Below are 22,820 nucleotides of genomic sequence, written 5' to 3'. Positions count from 1 at the left end.
TAAAGCCCATCCATGGCCTTTCTAGGCATCCATGATTCTCAGGTTATCAAACTCTGACAGAAATCTATAGCATACAAGACTTAGACCATTGCTGTGGGGACCTACAGAACACCAGAAGTGCCTAAAATCCCATGAGTGGATTGGAATCTGAAATGTCTAAATTTGTTATAAGTACCTGGATTTCTGTTGAATAGAATATAATTAAAAAAGCATTTTGTTATTGTCCATGAAACTTCTAAAAGTTTAAATTATTTTTATTTGATAGAAATATTTCTGTACCATTTAGAAGCAATGTGATAGAAAAATAAAAAGAATCCTGAGGTGAAATCGAGAAGACTTTAGGGCTTTTCCCAAGCTGTTTGAACTTGGACTATTAATTTAACTTCTCTGAGCTTCAGTTCTTATACTTAAAAAAATAACAGAGTATTGGACTATATGTTTTTTAGTCCTGCAAATGTTATAAAATTCCGTCATTTAAATTAACTCATCCAAATCTTTAAAAATAAGACAAAAACTAATTTTCTAAAAAAGAGAATAGCTGCAATTATTTCCACAGTAACATATTTTCAGGAAGTGATTCAAAGCTAGATGTGGTTGTATTGCTAAATGACTGAATTTGCAAAAGTGGGCGATAATTAAGTCATTATGCTCAACCCATATTAATTATTGATGACTTCTCCATGATTTTGAGTCAGAAGAGTTTTCTACAAAAGCAATTCTGACTGGGCTGTCTGAATGATGAATCATCTCCCACACCAAGGTGGTCTTCCTCAGCTCCAAGGTACGCATAGGCATTACCAGGAAATTGGACTGGGGTTGCCTGTGTTGTACTTGGCTTTTAACGTTAAAAATGTGGAGGTGGGAGGAATCTTTTGTATTGATATCACCATGCTTTAGCCTGTAAGAGCAAAAGATTTTCTTTGAGGAAAAGTGCTTGACATTAAAAAATAATAATAATAATGCACTCAGCCAAGGCTCTAATCATCTGAATGCACTCACCATTTGTGTGGCTTTAAATCTGGCTGCATGCATGCCAGGACCAAGGATCAGAAATGCATCTGGGTAGCAGAAGCTGGTCAGTGTAGTCTCCTCCACCCCCTTTTGTTGTCTGTTTTTGTAACATATGTTAGGCACCAAAGAGACAAACAAGGATAAAATGGTTTTCTCCTTTTCCATCTGGTTCTCTGCCAGAGATACAAAGCCCGAACAGAGAGCATCAGATTTCAATGTTCTGACTGCTGAGAAACCCCACTTTCTTGTTCTCTATCCATCACCATTTTTCTTCTTAACAAATATTTTCCCACCAAGTACAAAGCAATGGAGTCCAATAAAATACAGGGAGTACTTACTCCCCTCCCAATCCTTGGCCATTAGTAATATATTTTTGAGATAATACCTTTTGTGGCTTATTTGATAGGAATGTAGTCTGATATAAGTGCTACAAATTCACAGAATTTTGGACTCCTGGAATTAAAAAATACAGATAGTTCTTTGGATATAAATGAATTCTGTTCTATGGGTTAACCAAAAAGTCCATTGTTTGGAGCTCATAGTATATTTCTCATGGAAATAATTTTAAAATAGTGATAAAATTCCAGGATAAAAAAAGAGAGAGAGAGAGAGTGAGAGAGGAGGGAGGAGGGAGGCAAAGAAGAAAGGGACAGAGAGAAGGAGGTTAAATCAATGTAGGACACAAAATATTTTATATCCTTTGCACATAAACATTTCTATCTGTTCCATAATGGAAACTGATAATTCCTTAGAAGTTTGGGAACAGTATGGAAGGCAAGGACTGCTATTTTCAAGTGTGTAAACAATGGGTTTAAGAAGGAGATTACGGTGGCACCTGCCCTGTGGAGAGATACAGTGCTGCCATGTGGAAATGTTGCTGCAATTTCCACCTCAAGAGCATACAGGACCCGACAAGCTGAGGATAGCGTGACTACTGCAGCTGTTCACCTTTGCAGAGCAATTTTTAACTGGGTGTTTTAATATCTGTCAGAGATTGTCAAAAAAATGATTAAACCCCACTATATAAAGAGTTACAATCTAGAAATTTGTTTGGGACTTTAGAGATCTATTCATATTTTCAACTGGCTAACAGAGCATCACTGTGTATTACTAGAGTAGTAATTTAAAATTTTAAAATTTAATCTTGAAAATTTTCAAACATTCAGAAAAGTAAAGAAAATAATAGAATGCATTTATGTATATCTGTCATTTCAATTAAAAAATCATTTTGGGGGCATCTGGGTGGCTCAGTCAGTTAAGCATCTGCTTTTGGTTCAGGTCATGATCCCAGGGCCTGGGATCAAGTCCTCATCAGGGTCCCTGTTCAGTGAGGACTCTGCTTCTCCCTCTCCCCACCCCCCTGCTGTGCTGTCTCATGCTTTCTCTCAAGTAAGTACATAAAATCTTTTTAAAAATCATGATTTTTATTATTTTCACTAGTTATCCTTTTTTCTTTTTCTTCATTCATTGCCAAGTATTTTATAAAACATAGGTCTCATGTTAAAGAACTCTAAAGAAAACAATTAGATCTTCTTACACTATGACAACTCCAACATAATTTGCAATAAAAACAGTATTATTTACCATATAATAACCCTGTATATAATCATTGTCTAACCCTCATTGCCTATAAAATGTCTTTTTTGTTTGGTTCAAGTTAGTATTCAAAACAAGATTGCCACACTCCATTTGGGTATTATGTAACTTTAATATCTTTTTTTTTTCTTGAGCAGTCACATCTCTCTTTTCCCTATACCACTGACTTGTTGCCAATTCGTGTCGGTGTCATGATTGTCAGAGGATGTTTCTCCCCTTAAGCGTCATTTAACGTATTCCTTTATTCCTCATATATTCTCTAAATGGGAATTAACTCTAAAGATGAGTAATTTCTTAAAATATAACAGTATATTGATTTTGTCATTAGATGCCATTAAGACTGTAATTAAAGTAAACATTCTAGTATCTGCCATGACTGATGGAAGAATAATGTAATTAAAATTAAATGGGTTCCCATATTGCTTAACATTCATTACTTAGCACACCAAATGTCTCATATATGACCTGCTGTTCTTTTTTTATGTCACCGACCTCCTTCCTACACTCCTTACAATTTGTAGACTCTGACATGGGGGTCCTTACTGAGAAATGTTGAGAGAGAACATTAAAGAGTTATAAACCACATTTTGAAGGGTCCTTAATTGCAAAAACAAAGATACAAACAAAAATCCACAAAAAACAAAACAGGGCCCTTTAAATATTTGACTTCTAATTGTACCTCTAAAATGGACTCAAAGGTGGTTCATCTATAGGTAAAAGACCATTCAGGATTATATTTGAATAAGCAGAATCACCCTAATATAGTAGTTAACAATTGTAATAGTAAGCTGCTGCTACATGACTAAATATTGGGTGAAACTAACTTTCAACTAACCAGAAAGCAAATGTAATATATGTTTTCCCTTCCCTAGTTGTGCGCTAGTTACCATAACTCATCAAGACACAGCTGAAAGGTGAAGAATGTGAAATGACATGAGACCTGAGAGGTGTGCCTTGACAGTGGAAGTATATAAATACTGTAGTTATTTTTTTAATTTAAAGATTTTTATTTATTTATTCATAAGAGACAGAGAGAGAGAGAGAGAGAAAGAGAGAGACAGAAACACAGGCAGAGGGAGAAGCAGGCTCCACGCAGGGAGCCCGATGTGGGACTCAATCCCAGGACTCCAGGATCACACCCTGGGCCAAAGGCAGGCGCTCAACCCCTGAGCCACCCAGGGATTCCCCTGTACTGTTTGTAATATTCAGAATGTTCTTATATAGATATTTTTTAATGTTTCCATTTTATATATGAGGAAGCTGAGTTATAAAAAACTTAAATTGTTTTCCAAGATCACAAAGTAATAAATGGAGTTTTAAGGAACTAAATTTAGTCAGCCGAACTCTTAACTTGTCTACTATTATACTGCCTCTTAATATAGAGTTAGAAACGTATTGTTATTTATTTATTTACTTGAGAGAGAGAGAGTGTGTGCATATGCACACAAGATTTGGGGGGGAAGGAGAGCATAGGAAGACAGAGAAAAATCTTAAGCAGGCTCCATGTGCAGATTGGGCCCAAAGCTGGGCTTTAATCTCATGACCCTGAGATCATGACCTGAGCCAAAATCAAGAGTCCAATGCCTAACTGACTAAGCCACCGAGCCCCCTGAAGCTTATTATTAATTTTATGTGAATACCAGGAAGTATAGGAACTTATTCTGACTCTGTTACTAACCTTGAAACTTGAAATATCTCTTAACCTGAGTGGTCTTTTAATGTGTATTTTTAGACCCATTAATTGATACCTATGTGTATAAATATAAATATTGGTTTTGTTTTAAACAGGTCATCAATAACCTTGGTCCTTTGGAACTGATTATTAATACTCCTAGCCATCATAGGGTTCATCATGGTAAGGAAATTTTATTTTTTTTCCTTCTTCATTTCTTTAAGAACAGTATTATTTTATATCTTTTCATCACAATTAATCAGCATAGTCACCATTCATTGTATACATAGATATCTTTCTTCCACTTCACCAGGATAAGCCTCATTTCCAAAGCAAAGATTGGAGGGGGAAAAAAAAAACACCTTTCTTGGATTTTCCTTTTTGTCTAGATCTCCTTGTTGCAATGGAAAACAAAACAAGTTAACCACCTGAGGTGATGCACACTTTCTACATTTAAGGAGCCAGTTGAATGTCACTTCCTGACCCTATGCTGAGGATCATTCCTATATCCAGCCAGAAAGCTCTGGTCTTGAAAATTGTTGGGATTTCAAGAAAGCCTAATAAGTAGCAATTAACTTTCTTGCCTAAGTTCTGTGAGCTACAATAGTCTGACAAAGAAAAAATCCCATGTGGCTCCTGCCTAAGACAGCAAAAAATGTTTACATGTGTATACCCAAAGACCTGTACAAGAATGTGCGTAACAGCATTATTTGTAATTGAAAAAAAGTCAAATACTTATCACAGTAGAACATAGAAATTGTAGACCATGCATGTAATGGGGAATTATATAGCAATAAAATGTCCAGGCTGTTGCAATTCAGGATGACCTAAATAAATCTCACAAACACAATGTCGAGGGTAGGAAGACAGTAATAAAATAATAAATATGGTTGTTCTTTTGTAAGTTTCCAGGCATCATAGTTAGGCCTGCCTTCCCAACAGATGAGTCCATTTCCTCCTGGCTGGGAGCAGAGTGGAAGCACAAGCCACCCTCCCCCACCAAGGAAGAGAGAGGACAGAATCAGGCTGCACACAGTTTCCTTTTCCAATCTCCATAGGCCTTTCCTGGGGTGCCTGAGTGGGCTCAGCTGGTTAAGCGTCTGACTCTTGATTTTGGCTCAGGGCATGATCTCAAGATTGTGGGATCAGCCCCATGACAGCCTCCTCGCTTGGCCATGAAGCCTGCTTAAAATTCTCTCTTGCAAATGTTGGGAAATATCAGGAAGGGAGACAGAACATAAAGACTCCTAACTCGGGGAAACGAACTAGGGGTGGTGGAAGGGGAGGAGGGCGGGTGTTGGAGGGGAATGGGTGACGGGCACTGAGGTGGACACTTGACGGGATGAGCACTGGGTGTTTTTCTGTATGTTGGTAAATTGAACACCAATAAAAATTAATTTAAAAAAAAATCTCTCTTGCCTTCTCCCTCCTCACCCCTGATCCATTCTCTCTTTTTTTCTCCGCCCCCACCCTCTGCCTTCTAAAAAAAGAAAAATCCAACTCCACAGGCATTCCCCAACCCAAGGGGACTGCTAGTGAAGGCCTGGAGAGGCCAAGGGTTATATACTGTACAGGACAGGTACCCTTCATATAAAAGGCAAAGTAAGGAGTGGAGAAGAATAAGTCAGAATTGAAGAAGAAACAGTTGCTAGTGTCCTCTGTTTCACTTCCGGGCACTTGCCACTCATACTGTTTTATATCTGGGTTCCTCAGCCTCAGCACTACTAACATTTTATGCCAAACATTTTGGAGTTGGGACTTTAGGGGGGGGCTACCCTGTCTCTTGTGTCTTCATTTTCAAACATGTATTTGCATGTATGTAAAGGCATGTAAAGAAATGACACATAAAGACAGTTGAGTTTGTTGGAGCAATGGCTTGATCCCCTTGATTTACGCTCATGGGAATATGGTTTTATCTATTTATGCATTTTTTTAATCATTAAAGGAGCTATGCCCAGCTAGTTCCATTTAAATTATAATTTGAATACTTTGGAGCAGAAAAAAATATATATGTTTTGAGTTAATAAAAATAATCAAGGGTAATTTAATTTTCACTCATGTCTTTTATGATTTAAAAAAAAAAAAAACAGTAAAGTCTCATTCCGAGTAGAAAATTTTCTTCCTGGAAAAGATGTAGAGAAAAGGGGTAGAGATAACAACTCACTTAAATATATATATATTATTTTTGTATTGCCTTTTTTCTGGGTTAAATTTTTTAAAGATTTTTATTTATTCATTCATGAGAGAGAGAGAGGGAGGCAGAGACACAGGCAGAGGGAGAAGCAGGCTCCATGCAGGGAGCCTGACATGGGACTCCATCCTAGGTCTCCAGGATCCCACCCTGGTGGCGCCAAACTGCTGAGCCACGGGGGCTGCCCTAATTTTTAATTATTACTTTTTGATAGTTTTAAGTAAAATTACTTAGAATGATTCCAGATTTCTAAAACCATTTTTTTAAATCTAGGATAATTCTAAATATATGTAGTTTTAAGGAATTCTTTGATATTTTTAGTAAAATTAATTCAAAAAGAAATACAAAAAAGTAGTTGACTAGCAAATAATCTGATTGTCAGTGAAAAGGTATTCCTAGGAAAATCATTTTGTTGCATAAGTCTTAATTTTGTGAATGGGTTCTAAAATACAATAAGATGTCTCAAAAGCATAATTTCATATTTCAAAAAAACTCTTTTAAAAAACATTTTGTTTCATAGGCAGAAACCGTTATTGCATAGACAAAAATTATGCTGGCGTTCTCATCATATGGGACAGAATTTTTGGTAAGTAAAATGTATATTAATTTAAAAATAGTAACCTAGCTCCTTAACTCACAGGGAATCAAAGATCATATCCTGTTTATCTTCCAGGGACATTCGAGGCAGAAAATGAAAAAGTTGTATATGGTCTAACACATCCCATAAATACATTTGAACCATTCCAGGTGCAGGTAACTGATTTTATTCTGTCTGAATTGATTATATCCTTTCATAAATCTTATAGTTAAAAAAAAATCAATTGTTGAAAGGTGAAAGTACATTACACTATCCTGAAAATAAAGATTTTTTTTGTTTTGTTTTTTTAACCATAAAAGCAATTGGAAATAATTCTGGCACTCAAACAAAATCTCTAATCAAATTGGGCAAAATGCACTTGAAAACAACTCATTACAAGATCTCTTAAATATATCTACTACCGAGAATTTTTTTAAAATAGTGCTTTAGCAAACATATCCTTTCTCAGAACAGACCTGAAATATATTCATGTATTCAGAAGGAGCAGTAGTAAATGCATAATTAAGGCTGATACCACAGTAAGAAAAAATATTTGCTTTAAGGCTGCATGACTCTGGTTAGAAATTCAACATGAGGCCTTTGCCCTACTCTTCTTGGACCTAGATGTCAGGAACTATTACAAGCTGGTTAGGTCTGCACATTACCTCACCTGCTAAGAGTTGTTGCACTGGACCCGTTTTCTGTTAGACATGTGGTATTAGTTGTTCACTGATCTCAATGGCTGGCACTAGAGAAATGAAGAATGTCTGTGAAGCTCCGATTCATCAGCAATGGACCACCACAAACACTCCTGGGGTTAGGAACTAGTAAATGAGAAAAAGATAAGAATGCTTGAAAAACTGAAGAGGTCAGCCAGTGACAGCTCTGTATATGGTTGGGTTTACAGCATTCAGTAAGGGAGGAAATTATAGGTTCATGTGAGGTCTGTTTTCTGAACCTCTGTCTTAAAAATTTTTAAGAAATTTAAAATAAGAAAGTGACATTTATTGAGATTTTACTATGTGCAGGGTATTGCTAATGCCTCAACACAAATGTTTAATGTAGACTTTACTAAAATCTTATGAAACAGTGATTCTTTTTATCCTCATTTTTTAGAGGATGAAAATGAAATTGCCAGGTTTTTAAGTTAACCAGCTACATACAGCAAGCTTAACCAAAGAGGGTTGCAGGCCAAGCCCAAGACTTGCCTTCCTTAATTTAACTTTTGCACTGTGCTGCCTATTTACAGAAAAAGCCATCACAAATTGCCTCCATTTTTCAAATGAAAGATATTTTTATCTCACTACTTCAAAAGAGAACAGTTAATTATTTATTTTCTTCCTTCTCAACTATAGGCCATTTCTATCTCTATGTTGGGCATTATTAAAAATATATCTCTCAGGGGAAGATTAACAAATATTTCAGAGGACTTTCTTAGTAAGAAATTTTATAGAATTGAAATCAATTTTAAAATAATACATTGAGGGGCATCTGGGTGGCCCAGTCAGTTGAGTGTCTGCCTTCAGCTCAGGTTATGATCCTGGGGTCCTGGGATTGAGTCCCGCATCAGGCTCCAGGCTCCAGGCTCCAGGCTCCACGGGGAGCCTGCTTCTCCCTCTCCCTCTGCCTGCCACTCCCCCTGTTTGTGCTCTCTCTCTCTCTCTCTTTCTCAGTCTCTCTCTGTCAAATAAATAAATAAAATCTTTAAAAAAAACAATACGTTGAGAGCTACCTTTTAACTTGGTGTAGTCTTATCTCTATAATAAGGACATTAAAAAGGAAATAGCCTACTTGGTCTCTGTCCTCTGGGATGGAGCCTTTGAAATTTCATGTGCAGGGATGCCTGGGTGGCTCAGTGGTTAAGTATCTGCCTTTGCCTCAGGTCATGATCCCAGGGTCCTGGGATCGAGACCCACATCAGGCTCCCCACAGAGACCCTGCTTCTCCCTCTGCCTATGTTTCTGCCTCTCCCCCTGTGTCTCTCATGAATAAATAAATAAGATCTTTAAAAAAAAATTCATGTGCATGTGAATCATGAGAGGATCTTATTAATGTGTAGATTCTGTGCAGTAGGTCTGAAGTGTGTCCAACATTCTGTATTTCTAACAAGCTCCTGGGAGATGCTGAACCTTTTGTTCCCTGGCTGATCCTCTATGTAGCAAGGCTTTGGGAGTGTACACTTCTGCTGAAGAAAAGGAGCTCATATCTGAAACAGAATGGGAAACAGAAAATTACACACCATGAGCCATACAAGGAGTTACGTAATTAGAATTTGGAGGGACACAACTTTTAGACAGTCACAATATTTATGAGCGACCACTGTGTATCTCTGTCAGGTTCAGTGCCCCAGGCCTCTGCCCTCATATAAGCATTTTGTTATCACAACTGTGTGTAAGGTATAGGCTTCTAGATGCTCACTTACATTGTGAAAATGTCATGTGGGCATGTTGTGTGAATTAAGAGTTCCTGACCCTACAAAACATATACTTACTCTTACTTGCATTCCTTTATATTCAGATAAATTTCTCACCTTTCCCTCAGAGGCATCAAAAGCAAGTAGGATGAGTGGGGAAAAATTAGAGAGGAAGACAAACCATGAAAGACTCCTAACTCTGGGAAACAAAGGGTTGCAGGAGGTGGGTGGGGCATAGGATAACTGGGTGATAGACATTAAGTAGGGCACTTGATGGGATGAGCACTGAATGTTATACTATATGTTGGCAAACGGAATTTAAATAAAATATATTTTTTAAAAAAGTAAGTAGGATGGCCCCCACTAGTTGGGAGAGGGTTCTTCCCCCCTTTATTATAAGGCATAGGACACTCACTTTGCTCTCCTTTGGAATCCAGGAGTTTCAGAGCATTGGAAAGCAAATAAATAAGAAAGTACTTCTTATTTAAAAATGTTCTCATTCATTTGGGGAATATAAATAATAGTGAAAGGGAATATAAAGGAAGGGAGAAGAAATGTTGGGAAATATCAGGAAGGGAGACAGAACATAAAGACTCCTAACTCGGGGAAACGAACTAGGGGTGGTGGAAGGGGGGAGGAGGGCGGGTGTTGGAGGGGAATGGGTGACGGGCACTGAGGTGGACACTTGACGGGATGAGCACTGGGTGTTTTTCTGTATGTTGGTAAATTGAACACCAATAAAAATTAATTAAAAAAAAATAAAATAAAATAAAAACGTTGCCATGTATTTTTCATAGCCTGTGTCTAGGATGAGAGCAATAATATGCAGTTAGAGGCATCTAGGTGGCTGGGTGGGTTGAATGGCAGATTTTGGGTTTTGACTCAGTCATGATCTTAGGGTCCTGGGAACCTGCCCTGCATCGGGCTCCATGCTCAGCAGAAAGCCTACTTGCGGTTCTGTCCTCCCTCAGCCCTTCCCCCTCACTGTGCTCACTCTTTCTCTAAAATAAATAAATAAGTAAATAAGTAAATAAAATGCAGTTTTCAAAATAACACAAGAGATAAGTATATTAATATATGTTATAACTCTTAAGCACATTACATTGTGTATTATTATTTTTTTTTTATTATTAAGGCCCAGGATAAATTTCCATCTGACAGTTCCCTTTTCCGGAAAAGCTGCTCTGCTAAAACCTACATTACTCATTAATTGTTTCAGATTTCTTATTGTAATGTTTCAAGCAATTTTAAAACCATTTTTATTATCCTAGCAGTTTAATTTATTTAAGAGACAGTGAAAATGCTAGTAAGACCACAAATTCTCATAGAGCCAAAACTCCTTTCTACATTAATTTATTATTTCACTTATAATAGAAGTCAGCTTTAGAGTTTATAGCTCTAGGACTATTTTTAAATCCAATGATACATTATTATAATATGTATGGAATACATAGCTAATTACCCATTACCTGATATTTACCAAATACTTCTCATATTTGAGCCTACTTTTAACTTCTGTACTTGTTAAATGTACAATGTTATTTACAGAATATGGATTTCCGCAATAAGACTAAGAAATGGACTGGAATATTTTCCATTAATTATAGACACGATTATCTACAACTCAATACAGTAATTAAAGGACTATTTTTTAAATTTTTATTTATTTATTCATGAGAGAGAGAGAGAAAGAGAGAGAGGCAGAGACACAGGCTGAGGGAGAAGCAGACTCCATGCAGGGAGCCTGATGTGGGACTCGATCCCCAGACTCCAGGATCATGCCCTGGGCTGAAGGCAGGTACTAAACCACTGAGCCACCCAGGGATCCCCTAAAGACTATTTTTAAATATGTAATATGTTTCCATGTTCAACCTCTTAATATCCATATAGCAAGACTTCAGAAATAATATCATTAAACATGGATGTCAAGTGCCCAAGCTGCTAAGTTAATTCCATTGGAAACAAAGACATTTTTTCTATTTTGCCGATTTTCTAAATAGTTGTCCTCTTTTATAATTTCAAAATTATAATTTTGTGGAGCTTCAGAAATATTGAAAGAACACATTTAAGCTTAAAGGACACAGAATGAGTAGAGTGAATTACAATTTGGAATGCAAATGTATGTTAATCTACATTAACCAAATTGCACATAACCCATATATTACAGAAACAAATAAATCACATTGAAAAATAAATAAAATGTATAATCAATTATATAATCAATTAATATTTTTGTTATGAATTTATCTTATTTTAAATAAGCCATATTTTTATTCTTCTAGTTTCACCATTTAGTTTACATATGGACTACATTCTGGGCCACACCTGGATTCTTCAATAAGTTTTCTGTCATATTTAAAGGACCAGGATGGGGTCCAGGTAAACCAAGACTTGGACTAAGTGAAGAAATCCCAGAGGTAAATTGAGTTCATGTTAGTGATGGTGAAGATTAGCATCATATTGCCAGGTCTACAGCCAACCTGTTGACTTCATGCAGATGTGAAAAAAAAAAAATGTTCTCTTAGGCAGATACTGCTCTCTGGTTCACAACCTGCTGAGTGGAAACCACCTAGGGACCAAATCAGAGTGGGGACTTCTCCCAGTCAGACACTGCCTCTTACTTGGGAGCATGGTTTGGGGAACAGAACAGCAGAGGCTAGTTTTCAGATCCACTCAAACATATAGCAAAGAGTATTTATGTAATGCAAAAACAATGCAAACACATGTCCCTTGGTCACAAAATTCTAAAACACTAGAGATGGAGGGAGCCTTAGAGATGATTCAGTGTAGCCTTAATTATGTTCATGAAAAAAAATGAAGAGATGGTCAACATCACTAATAATCAGGCAAATGCAAACCAAAACCACAATGAGATATCACCTTACACCTGATAGAATGGCTAAAATAAAAAAGACAAGAAATAACAAGTGTTGGTGAGGATGTAGAGAAGAAGAATCTCCCATATGCTGTTGATGGGAATGTAAATAAGTACAGCCAATGACTGGAGGGTCCTGAAAGATACAGACTTCTAGTTATGAAATGAGTAAGTTACAGGAATAAAAGTCACAGCATAAAGAATATAGTTGATGATATTGTAATAGCAGCATATCAAGATAGATGGTAGCTATACTTGTGGTGAACATACCATAAGGTATAAATTAATCAAATCACCAAGTTGTACACTTGAAACTAATGTAACATTGTGTGGTAACTATACTGAAATTAAAGAAAGAAACAAAGTCTCTAGAATGGAAAGTCTAAAATCACACCAAGGTGATATGGTTATTAAATTAGACCATAACTTTATCCATTCTGTAGTAGAGTAGTAGTAGCATTAAATTCAGAAACCATATTAAAACCCAAAAGCAAGTGAAGTGGAGATTTAAAACCCTGGAAAACCAATGAAAAATTCAGTTTTAATCTGGAATTCTTTATATAGAGGTGATAAGAAGGAATTTCTTTCCAATCCTTGGGATACATATTGTGATTCCTTATTTTAATAATTGTCATTAATAGTAATCTAAAAACAATAGAAAGAGTAAACTATTGTTAATTTTAAAGATGATTGTGAGTATAAAAAATTAGCCAGTATTACAAGGAAATAAAACCAGTTTTTATTTGAATATTGTTATTTTTCAAAAATCTTGATCTAAATAAGGATGTTTTCTCATCCAATTATGAAAGCTGCTATGCTGATATTCCCCAGATGCTTTTAATTTTGTTCATAACTAGTTATGTAACAATGAGTAAACTGATAGGTGAAAATAATTTCCTTATTTCAGCCCCCAAAATTTAGTTAACTATGATCCATTTTTTATTCCTTATATTTTTCAATAGATAATCCAAAGTGAATATTCTACATAGTTGTGCCTAAATATGCATTATAAAAGTAGAATTGTAGTATTTCTGAGAAACTCTATAGCTTAGGAAAGTTGTTTCCAATAAAGCAATATTTCCCTTTAAGGCATGATTATCTCCATTACTAAAATCACTTCCCATTTTTTTTTCTTTTTCTTTACTTTCATGTGTAATCATGGACATATTTCTGTATTCATATTTTGTATTTCATCTTTTTATATTCATTTTGGTTGTTTATCATCGGTACATATTGATGACTCAATTCTTACACTGGTTTATTATAAAGCAGACTAAATCAAATCATAATGCTTCTGAAATGAAAAACGAGTTTCTGTACATTTGTTTTTCTATCCAAAACCAAAAAGATAGCATTAGAGTCATTTGGGGGGAAATAAAAGAAATAGCAAAGTTTTTCTTTTCTTTTTGTGCATCTCCTTTTCACTTAGTGTGAATTTCAATGAGAGGAATAAGCCAAGAAACAATTAAAGGAACATCTTTTTTCTTTCTTCCTAGGTCACGGGGAAAGAAGTTCCCTTCTCATCATCTGTGTCCCATCTATTAAAGATATATGCAGTTGTGCAGTTTGCTTTGATGCTAGCATTTTATGAAGAGACCTTTGCAGATAAAGCTGTAAGTGAAATCTTAAAGCTGTAATCTGAAATCTTTCCTAGATTTTAAGTATCTAGGAAATTTTGTGAGAAAATTATCTGCTCTTCATATTATAGCTGTGCTCTATTTTTTTCTGTAATGTCCACTTTAATGTTGGAAAATCTCCCTTTTAAACAGATAAATTAATTCTCCTAGACTATTAAGTAAAAGTTAATTATTTATATCTAAAGTGTTCCTATGTAGAATATCTATCAGATGGTTTGCTAATGATATTGATTTGGCATTGGAGAAACAATAAAAGTCTTACCTGAGAATTTTTAACCACAAACCAGCCTTCGCTCCAGTATAGGTCCTGGACTAATACTAACCATGGATTTATAAACCTAAACCAAAAATATGGTTTAAAGTATTCTCAGATTAAGTCTCGTGTGTCTAATAGAACCATGTTCAAAACATGCTTGGAGCAATCTCCTCAAACTTGAGTGTCAGAGTATTCCCACAGATTATGTCAATGATTATGAACTCAGAGCTAAACAGCACAGAAACACCTGAGAGAAAGCAGGCCATCACGATGAAGCATTAGCAAAAATGACAAAACAGAATTGAACTCTCAAAAACAACAGATGTTTAAAATTAAAGTAAAACATAAATTTAGTAAATTTAATATGTTTTAAGAAGCCAAAAATGAAATTGAAGAGATGTGAAAATTATGAAAACTTAAGAAACAAGACCATCAAAAATCATAGGGCATATTTAAAAATAATCGCATTAAACTTGTAGAACACAAAAATTTGATAACAGACCTGAGAAAGTCGATGATTTAAATAGGAGTTTAAAGGCAAATTAAGAGTCTCAGTGAATTAATAGAGTCATCCATTTTTTTTAAATGACCCATTATACAGTGCTAAAAGATAATGAGATAAATAAAACATGACAAATTATCTTCAGGCATAAAGAACAATGTGGAAAAATACCAAAAAAAAAGATGGCAGAATTAAAAAAATATAAATGAATACAAATGGGATTTGTGGATAGTGAATTCAACCAAAACAAATTAACTTTCTTCAAAGACTAGGTTTGTGCTATTTACAGATATCAGTCCATGAAAACTCCATGCTAATAGACATTCATAAATAATATATGCAGAAAAAAATGTGGCTACTATACAGTTACTTTTGATAATTTAATATATAAACCCTATAAGATCATTTTTAATAATTACATACCATTTTAATAATCCTAATATGGTAATTCCACTAGAACAATTACAATTATTCCATACATCCTATTTAGTGAATTTTAAGAAGGAAGCCTACTTGAAATAGATTACTGAATGTGTTAGGTAGGACTCACTGGTTATATGTGAGAGATATTCAACCCAGGGTAAATTCATTAACTCATATGACTGAAGAGTTTGGGACTATTTCTTCTTGAGGCAGTGTTGACCCAAAGAGTCAAATGATGTTATCAGGAACTTTCCTCATTCTTTTTTGCAACTATGCTTTTCTTAGTGCAGATTTTCCTACAAACTCTCCTCCTTCATGGTGGCAAGATGTCTACCAGCAGTTCTAGCTTTAAATACTGCTAAACCAAGATTCCCAGAAGTGATGGCTCCAAGGTGGAGTCTGATGTTCTGGATATCACTGAACCAATCAATGTCATCATCCTATGAATGGGGGAAGAAGGTCCACAGGATCCTCACGGTCAGAGAAGAGGAAAAGAATAGCTTGAAAGAAAATTAAGTGATAGTACACAGAAAAAATGAAATAGATGTGAATAGACAAAAATAACAAATATTAGATACTTATAAATCTTCTCACTAATAAATATATGCTTAAACTTGTTTTCAAAAAAATACTCTTTAAACACTTAAAAATGCATAGTAACATGTAAACTTCCCTGTAGGATACCTTTACTTAAATTATCTATTACGTGAGTAGAAGATTAGATATCATCTGCTCTATGAAACAGAATATCCAATTAAATATGTCTTAAATATAACTGGAAATTCAGGGGCTGGTGTTTCTGGGTTTGGTTAGTTCATCAGTTCAAACATGTAGAGCTTCCAAAAAGGCTTTTCTATAATTCCTTTGGCTTTCATCATCATAAGGTAATCACAGCAATTTCAGTGCTCACAGACTGTGACCAAAAGCAGCAAGTTGTCTTCTTCTATAGCATCTTATAAATTTCATTTATTTAAGAAGGAGGGAAAATTAAATCTTGGGGATCCCTGAGTGACTCAGCAGTTGAGCTCCTGCCTTCGGCCCAGGGCGTGATCTTGGAGTCCTAGGATCAAGTCCCACATTAGGCTCGCTGCATAGAGCCTGCTTCTCCCTCTGCCTGTATCTCTGTCTTTGTCTTTCTCTCTCTCTCTCTCTCTCTCTCTCTCTCTTGCTGTCTCATGAATAAATAAATAAAATCTTTAAAAAAAGGAAGGAAAAAAAGCCCCAGAATATTTCCCAGCAAATGTCCTTTCATGTCTCATTATTCAGGAGTAATTCACATGTCCACACTGAACCAATAACTAACACCAGCTCATGAATTAACCATGAATGAAATATACCAGACATAATTTATACCCTGGGGATAAAGAGTTCACTTTCCTCCTGAGCACATTCCTTGCTTATACCTTGACAAAATCAGCATAGTAATAGTACAGAAGAAGTGGGGGATATTTCCTGGTTGGGCAGTCAATAGTGTGTGGCACAGTATGTCCTACTAAATAAAATAGGTTTACAGAAAGTTACTATAAACAGCACTGGATAATATACTAAGGAAATCCCATTTTAACTTTTAACCTTATTTAAAGATCTTACTGATTGGTATTATTCATATGTATTTATAGGTTTTACATTTAAAACTAATAAGCTAGCATTGTTACAAGTAGTAACCCCAATTTTTGAACAATAGGCAAGTTCATATGTGCTCTCTGTCGAAAGACAATATTTGTACAAAAACTATAGTAAAATATTGAATTAACTTTTTTGAGTATAACAGAAAACAATGAATTAAATTCTAGTTTTCATTTTGTGAAATGAAAGTAAGAAATAGGATGCAATGTGACCAGAAATTCTTGATAACAGAGTGGTAGGAAACATACTGGTTCATTGTTTGCTCTTTCATATATGCACTACAACTAATAAAATCAGTTCTATGTTGTGCTGGGTTCAGTTGTCTTTAGCTTCAAAATGAGACAAAATCGGAACCCAAGAATTTATTTTAGTAGTAAAGTTTTCTTAAAAGCATGAACCAAATCACTTTTAGCAATGCATATGTAGACATCAAACTACCATAATAGACTAATACTCAGGTATGACATAAGTAACCCATCACTGATTACTTCGTTAAGTTACTTTGTTATCTTAATTTTTTTCACCTAAATAATGACCGGAATATGCATGTATGAATAGAGCTTCCATAGTTGAATGAGACCAGACGAAAAGCTAGATCATCTACGTCTAAATATCTAACTCTCTATAAACTAATCAATGTTGAGTACAGTTTGCATTATTGAATTTTTAGTTGTACTAAGTAAAACCCAAAATAAATTATACCAACTCATAGAAACAAAATTAGAAATGTATCCATTTTGATTTTGAAATAGAAACCCTTCACATTAAGTTTACCAAGATATTTGATGGTCTAGGCATGTGAAAGTACTTCCTGGGCAAAAATGTAGCTAGACACAGTGTATATTAAAAGTTGCAACTGATAACAAGTCTTCAGAAGATTTTTCTACCTCAATAAAAAACAGAAACTCGTATAGATATATTGACAAAGAGAAATGCCAAGTGTTGAAATCCTTTTCAGGCTGAAATTAGAGTTGGAGACAGCTTCGTTCCTGACACAAATTAATTTTGAAAGGTGTATTTGCTTGTTTCCCACACATGTTTTTCTTTGCTAAAAACATGCTGTGCAACTAGGAAAAAAGAAGTTGCTTATTTGTAACATTCTGTAGTACCTTTTTAGGCTCAGCGATGTTTAAAAGCATATGAAGACATTAACATCCAACAGCAATATTTTTTTTCCAGATTCACTGTAGCCAATAATCACATAGAAAAGTTGTGGCTGACTTGTAATTGGGGATCCTGCTGTGGTCCCACAGCCTTTTCTGTTTATGCATATACCAGAGTAGATAAATACTTACTTGTTTTAGGTGTGCATGTTCTGTATAAATAACTTTGAGAGTCAAAAAAGCAATTTGATGGCCACCACAAAAGTGTAAAAGGCACATTCCTTTCTTACTGAGACTTGAAATGCATACATTTAAATATATAGTGTTTGGTTTAGTGATATGACCCACAGACTTCTATGTTGATTTTGGTTTGGTAATGCTTGGGGAATCAATTCCTTAGCTGCCAGAGTCCAGTTCATGGGGTGATATCATGAATACACATTTGAAATGAAAATATGGACACACTAGCGTGTTTCCAAAGTAAAACTGTAAAGGCAATGCTATTCTTTTAAATAATAGACACACTCAAAAGAGTTTGAATCTTTCACAGAGTCTCAGAATGTGTAAGAAAGTTTCCACAGGTAGTTTTTTTTTTAACACAGATTATTTGATTATATATTTCAAGTTAATGAGGCATCTGAGAATATCCAATATAAATTTGGGAACATACTTTTATAGTTTTGAATTCCCCTGTATATTGAATTCTATAAAATATTATGGGCACTGCAATTTTGTAACTAAGGTTTTCATGTGGACATATTTTAACAGGCTCTTTGAAAAAAATCACTATATTTAATTGTACTCTCATAATACAGTGTAGCTTGTGCAAATTAGATCTAGTTTATGTCTTACACGAAATCTCTCAAGTCAATATCCAGGGTCTGCTTTTTGTTGTTGTTGTTGTTGTTGTTGTTGTTTTGTTTTGATTTTTTTTAACTCCAGTGCAGCCCGTTGAGATTTAATTTAATTTCTTAAAGTTTTTAGGTGATATCTAAAGTAATGTGAAAAACAAACAAACAAACAAACATGTGAGCTAAAATAAGCATCAGTTATAACTGAAAGCCTGAAATAAATGTATTAAGTGTCTGCTAAAGGATATTTTTAAAAGCTACCTTCTAAGAGGCATAGGCTTCAGGAGCTCAGAAAAGTGATGATCATGAGTTCTAATGAAAAATAGAATTGTCTGGGTTTTTTTTTAAAGATTTCATTTTATTATTTATTCATGAGAGACACAGAGCCAGAGAGAGAGAGAGAGAGAGAGAGAGACAGAGACACAGGCAGAGGGAGAAACAGGCTCCATGCAGGGAGCCCGACGTGGGACTCGATCTCGGGTCTCCAGGATCACACCCTGGGCCAAAGGCAGCGCTAAACCGCTAAGCCACCCAGGGATCCCCCAAAAATATAATTGTTAAAAAATATTTTATTTATTTATTTGAGAGAAAGGACACAAAATGAGGGAAGAGGCAGAGGGAGAGGGAGAAGTAAATTCCCCGCTGAGCAAGGAACCTGACTCGGGACTTAATTCCAGACCCCGGGGATCATGACCTGAGCTGAAGGCAGATGCTTAATCGTCTGTGCTACCCAGGCTCCCTGAAAAATATAATTTTTGTACACTATGATTAAGTGGGATACTGCACATTAAAAAATATCATTTATAGGGCAGCCTCGATGGCCCAGCGGTTTGGCGCCTGCCTTTGGCCCAGGGCGCGATCCTGGAGACCCGGGATCGAATCCCGCATCGGGCTCCCAGTGCATGGAGCCTGCTTCTCCCTCTGCCTGTGTCTCTGCTTCTCTCTCTCTATCTCTATCTCTGTGTGTCTGTCTTGAATAAATAAATAAATAAAATCTTTTAAAAAATATATCATTTATACAAATAATGAAATATTAACTGTGAAATTAAACATGTCATATTATTAGTATTGTCCCAAACTTTTTTTTTTCCCCAAACTTTGATCCCTATCAGGCAGCTCCTTTAAAAATACTAAACACAATCAACTATAAAACTGTTTATAATTTGAAGTAATATCACATTTTGATTTATGAAAAATATGTAAATATTAGACATTTTCACTCAGCTTTGGAAACTCAAAGTTAAAATTCACAGTTCTGAGGAGTTATTTTTTCATTAAAAGTAATCCTCATGAAAAGAAAGTCTTTCTCAGTCAATCTTTTAACACTTCTTTTTTTTCTTTTGTATTTTGATAAATAACTGAAAGATACATAGCTTACATTTTCACTTGTTTCTTAAATGAAAAAAAGAGTTTTCTATCACAAGTATAGCAAAAGTTGGTGTACAGATTTCAGTGAGATCTTGAAGTGGATACTGATAATTTAGAATGTCTTCATTGACCCCCAAAATAGTTTTACTGAAATTCCAAGAAAGATACTATGTCAAAATGGATATCTCCCAGCAACCTCGGTAGGACCTTGCATTCTGAGGTTGTTGCCTTTTGGATTAATTATTACCCAATATTGAGGCAAGACTCTTCTGTGTTCTCTACCCAATGCCCAGTGAACCATGAGGTTATCCCGTCTGTCTGGTGAGAACATCCGCTAGAGCCAGCACTTTGCAAGCTCTCACATTGCAAGCTGTAATCCTTCTCTGGCCTCTGATGGCTTTCTCATGTGCATGACCTGAAATACTGGACTTGATGGGCACTTTCTGCAGATTTCTAGAGTTCTCTCTATGCAGCTCTTTCTTTATTGGCATTCTGTCCTCAAAATCCCAGCTCTACTTCTTCAATTCAGAAAGTCCCCAAATTCCCGTGTTCCCTCTGTTCTGTGGCCTGGAAACTCTCTCAAAGTAGTAAACTGGGACAATAATAGGGGTTATGTCATTTATATCTCATTTTCTGGGAATCACTGACCTTTGTTGCCTTATGCTCAGTGTCTTGAAAACATTTTTTTTTCAGATAAATATTTTTTCAAGTGAGGGGTAAACTGTCTGTTGTTTTTCTATCTTGTCAGGAACACATTCATTTTCTAATGGAGTGGAATCATAGCTTAGAGTATAACTGTAACATAACTGTTCTTTAGGTATTCGATTAAAGTTTTTAAAATGCAATGTTTTGCTTTTATTCCTTACTTTTTTATGTAAAAATGTAGTAATTACATATCAGTTCAGTGTTTCTGAACAATATATTCACTATCTTTTTTAGCCAATATATTTTCTCCTTTGATATATTTAGTTTCTTTGCTTCTTGTTTATTTCTTTGGAATTCTAGAAAATGTTCATTCTAATCACATTCTTTTTTTGTATAGGCTTCAATAGTAACCACCTAGCAGGTTCTGATAACTTAGAAAAGAAATAGTATAGTCAATATCGACAGTTTTTTAAAAAAGCATGGTCTTATTTCAAGATAGATTTTTGAGATTCATATACAAAAATTACAAATTATATATTGTATTATAGTAACCCTGGGGGTTCTATTCTTGTGTCTGTTGCAATACTAAGTATCTTCAAGCCTCAAGTTTCAGTGTGACAAATCCAGCAGCTCAAGGCAATGGGAAGGTGGAGCCCACAGTCACAGGGGGGAATGACACAGCCTCCTAGAAGGTGTGCCAGCAAACCCAATCCACTGCCTTCATATCAGAAATCACCACAATTTAGTATTAGATGATTTTGACCTCCTTTTAAAGATGCTTAGGAAGATAAGCAATTTGACTTCAAAATAAGACTTCGGTAGTTCTTCTCAGACACCTGCTAGAGAAAATCCTAAAATTTTACTACTTTGTTATAATATCAGTATCTAGACATTTTCATTTCTAAGTCCTTTGAAAAAATCATAGAAAATATTATCAAAACATTTTGACAATACACAAGGTTTTTTCTTAAGATTTATTTACTTGAGAGAGAGAGAAGGAGAGGGAGAGAATGCAAGCAGGGAGAGGGACAGAAGGAGAAGGAAAGAGAGTCTTAAGCAGACTCTGTGCTGAGTATGGAGCCCAATGTGAGGCTCGATCTCATAGTTCTGAGATCACAACCAGAGCTGAAACCAAAAGTCAGGCTCTTAACCTACTGCACCACCCAGGCACCCAATATCTAGAGTTTTTAAAAAAGAAATTGTTTATATAGAAGCATACTATTATTTTACAACATAGTGTATGGAGCTGATATTTCCCTTTGTGAGATATGTCAGGTAGGGAAATAGGAAAAGTAGTTATGTTGATCAGCAAAGTTCTCCCATGGAATAGTGAAGAGGTAATATCCCCATCTGAGAAGAAAAAGGCTTTCTTCTTTATACTGTAAGCAAAGGAAGGAATCCCACAAACTCATTGATTGTTTAAGCACTTTGAAGCAAGCATGTAATTCTAGAGTTCCTATGTAGTTAAAGATGCTTCCTGAGGTTTTGTTTTGTTTTTTTTTTTTTTTCTTCCCATCTACTTAAATGGAAGTTGAACAGAAGTAGAGTTCTTCAGGCATACAGATTTGGACAGTGAATCTTGCACTGGGAAACTTCTATGGAAATAAGGGAAAATGAACTGCTGATTTGAGAGATCGTTTTTATTTTATTTTTTAAAAATTATTTTATTTATTTATTCATGAGAAACACAGAAAGAGGCAGAGAGAGAAGCAGGCTCCATGAAGGGAGCCCAATGTGGGACTCGATTCTGGAACTCTGGGATCACGCCCTGAGCCAGAGGCAGACGCTCAACTGCTGAGCCACTCGGGCATCCGGAGAGATCATTTTTAAAAAGGAAAAATAATTCCTTGCTTGATAAAGCTTTTTACAGTTATGGCCTTCCTCACAGTGGTTTAGTTTTTTTGTTGTTGTTTTGGTGACAAAGACTTAAAATGCATTCAAAGGCTAATTAAGAATAATTCCATTTTAGCAGTTTAGGACAGCACTATTTTATATGAAAGATTTATCAGCAGTGTATGGTATGAAATGGGACTCAACCCAAAGAAAAATAAAATTTTATTTGTTATAAAAAACT

General features: G+C 35.4%; 1 protein-coding gene across 2 annotated transcripts in view; it reads left to right on the top strand.

The window, feature by feature from the left end:
* Positions 1-22,820, top strand: part of AGMO (alkylglycerol monooxygenase) — a 334,206-nt gene that overhangs the window by 156,953 nt on the left and 154,433 nt on the right. The window contains exons 6-10 of one of the 2 annotated variants that reach the window (XM_072764450.1): positions 4,396-4,462; positions 6,991-7,056; positions 7,144-7,223; positions 11,743-11,877; positions 13,832-13,948. In XM_072764450.1, coding sequence (XP_072620551.1) covers positions 4,396-4,462; positions 6,991-7,056; positions 7,144-7,223; positions 11,743-11,877; positions 13,832-13,948 — 465 coding nt within the window. The remainder of the gene's footprint in view (positions 1-4,395; positions 4,463-6,990; positions 7,057-7,143; positions 7,224-11,742; positions 11,878-13,831; positions 13,949-22,820) is intronic. The other variant, XM_072764451.1, reaches the window with a different exon arrangement.

Source organism: Vulpes vulpes, chromosome 7 (genome assembly GCF_048418805.1).
Source record: "Vulpes vulpes isolate BD-2025 chromosome 7, VulVul3, whole genome shotgun sequence".
Classification (NCBI taxonomy): domain Eukaryota; kingdom Metazoa; phylum Chordata; class Mammalia; order Carnivora; family Canidae; genus Vulpes; species Vulpes vulpes.
The sequence above is the reverse complement of the archived record's forward strand: the minus strand, read 5'-3'. Positions and strand labels throughout refer to the sequence as shown.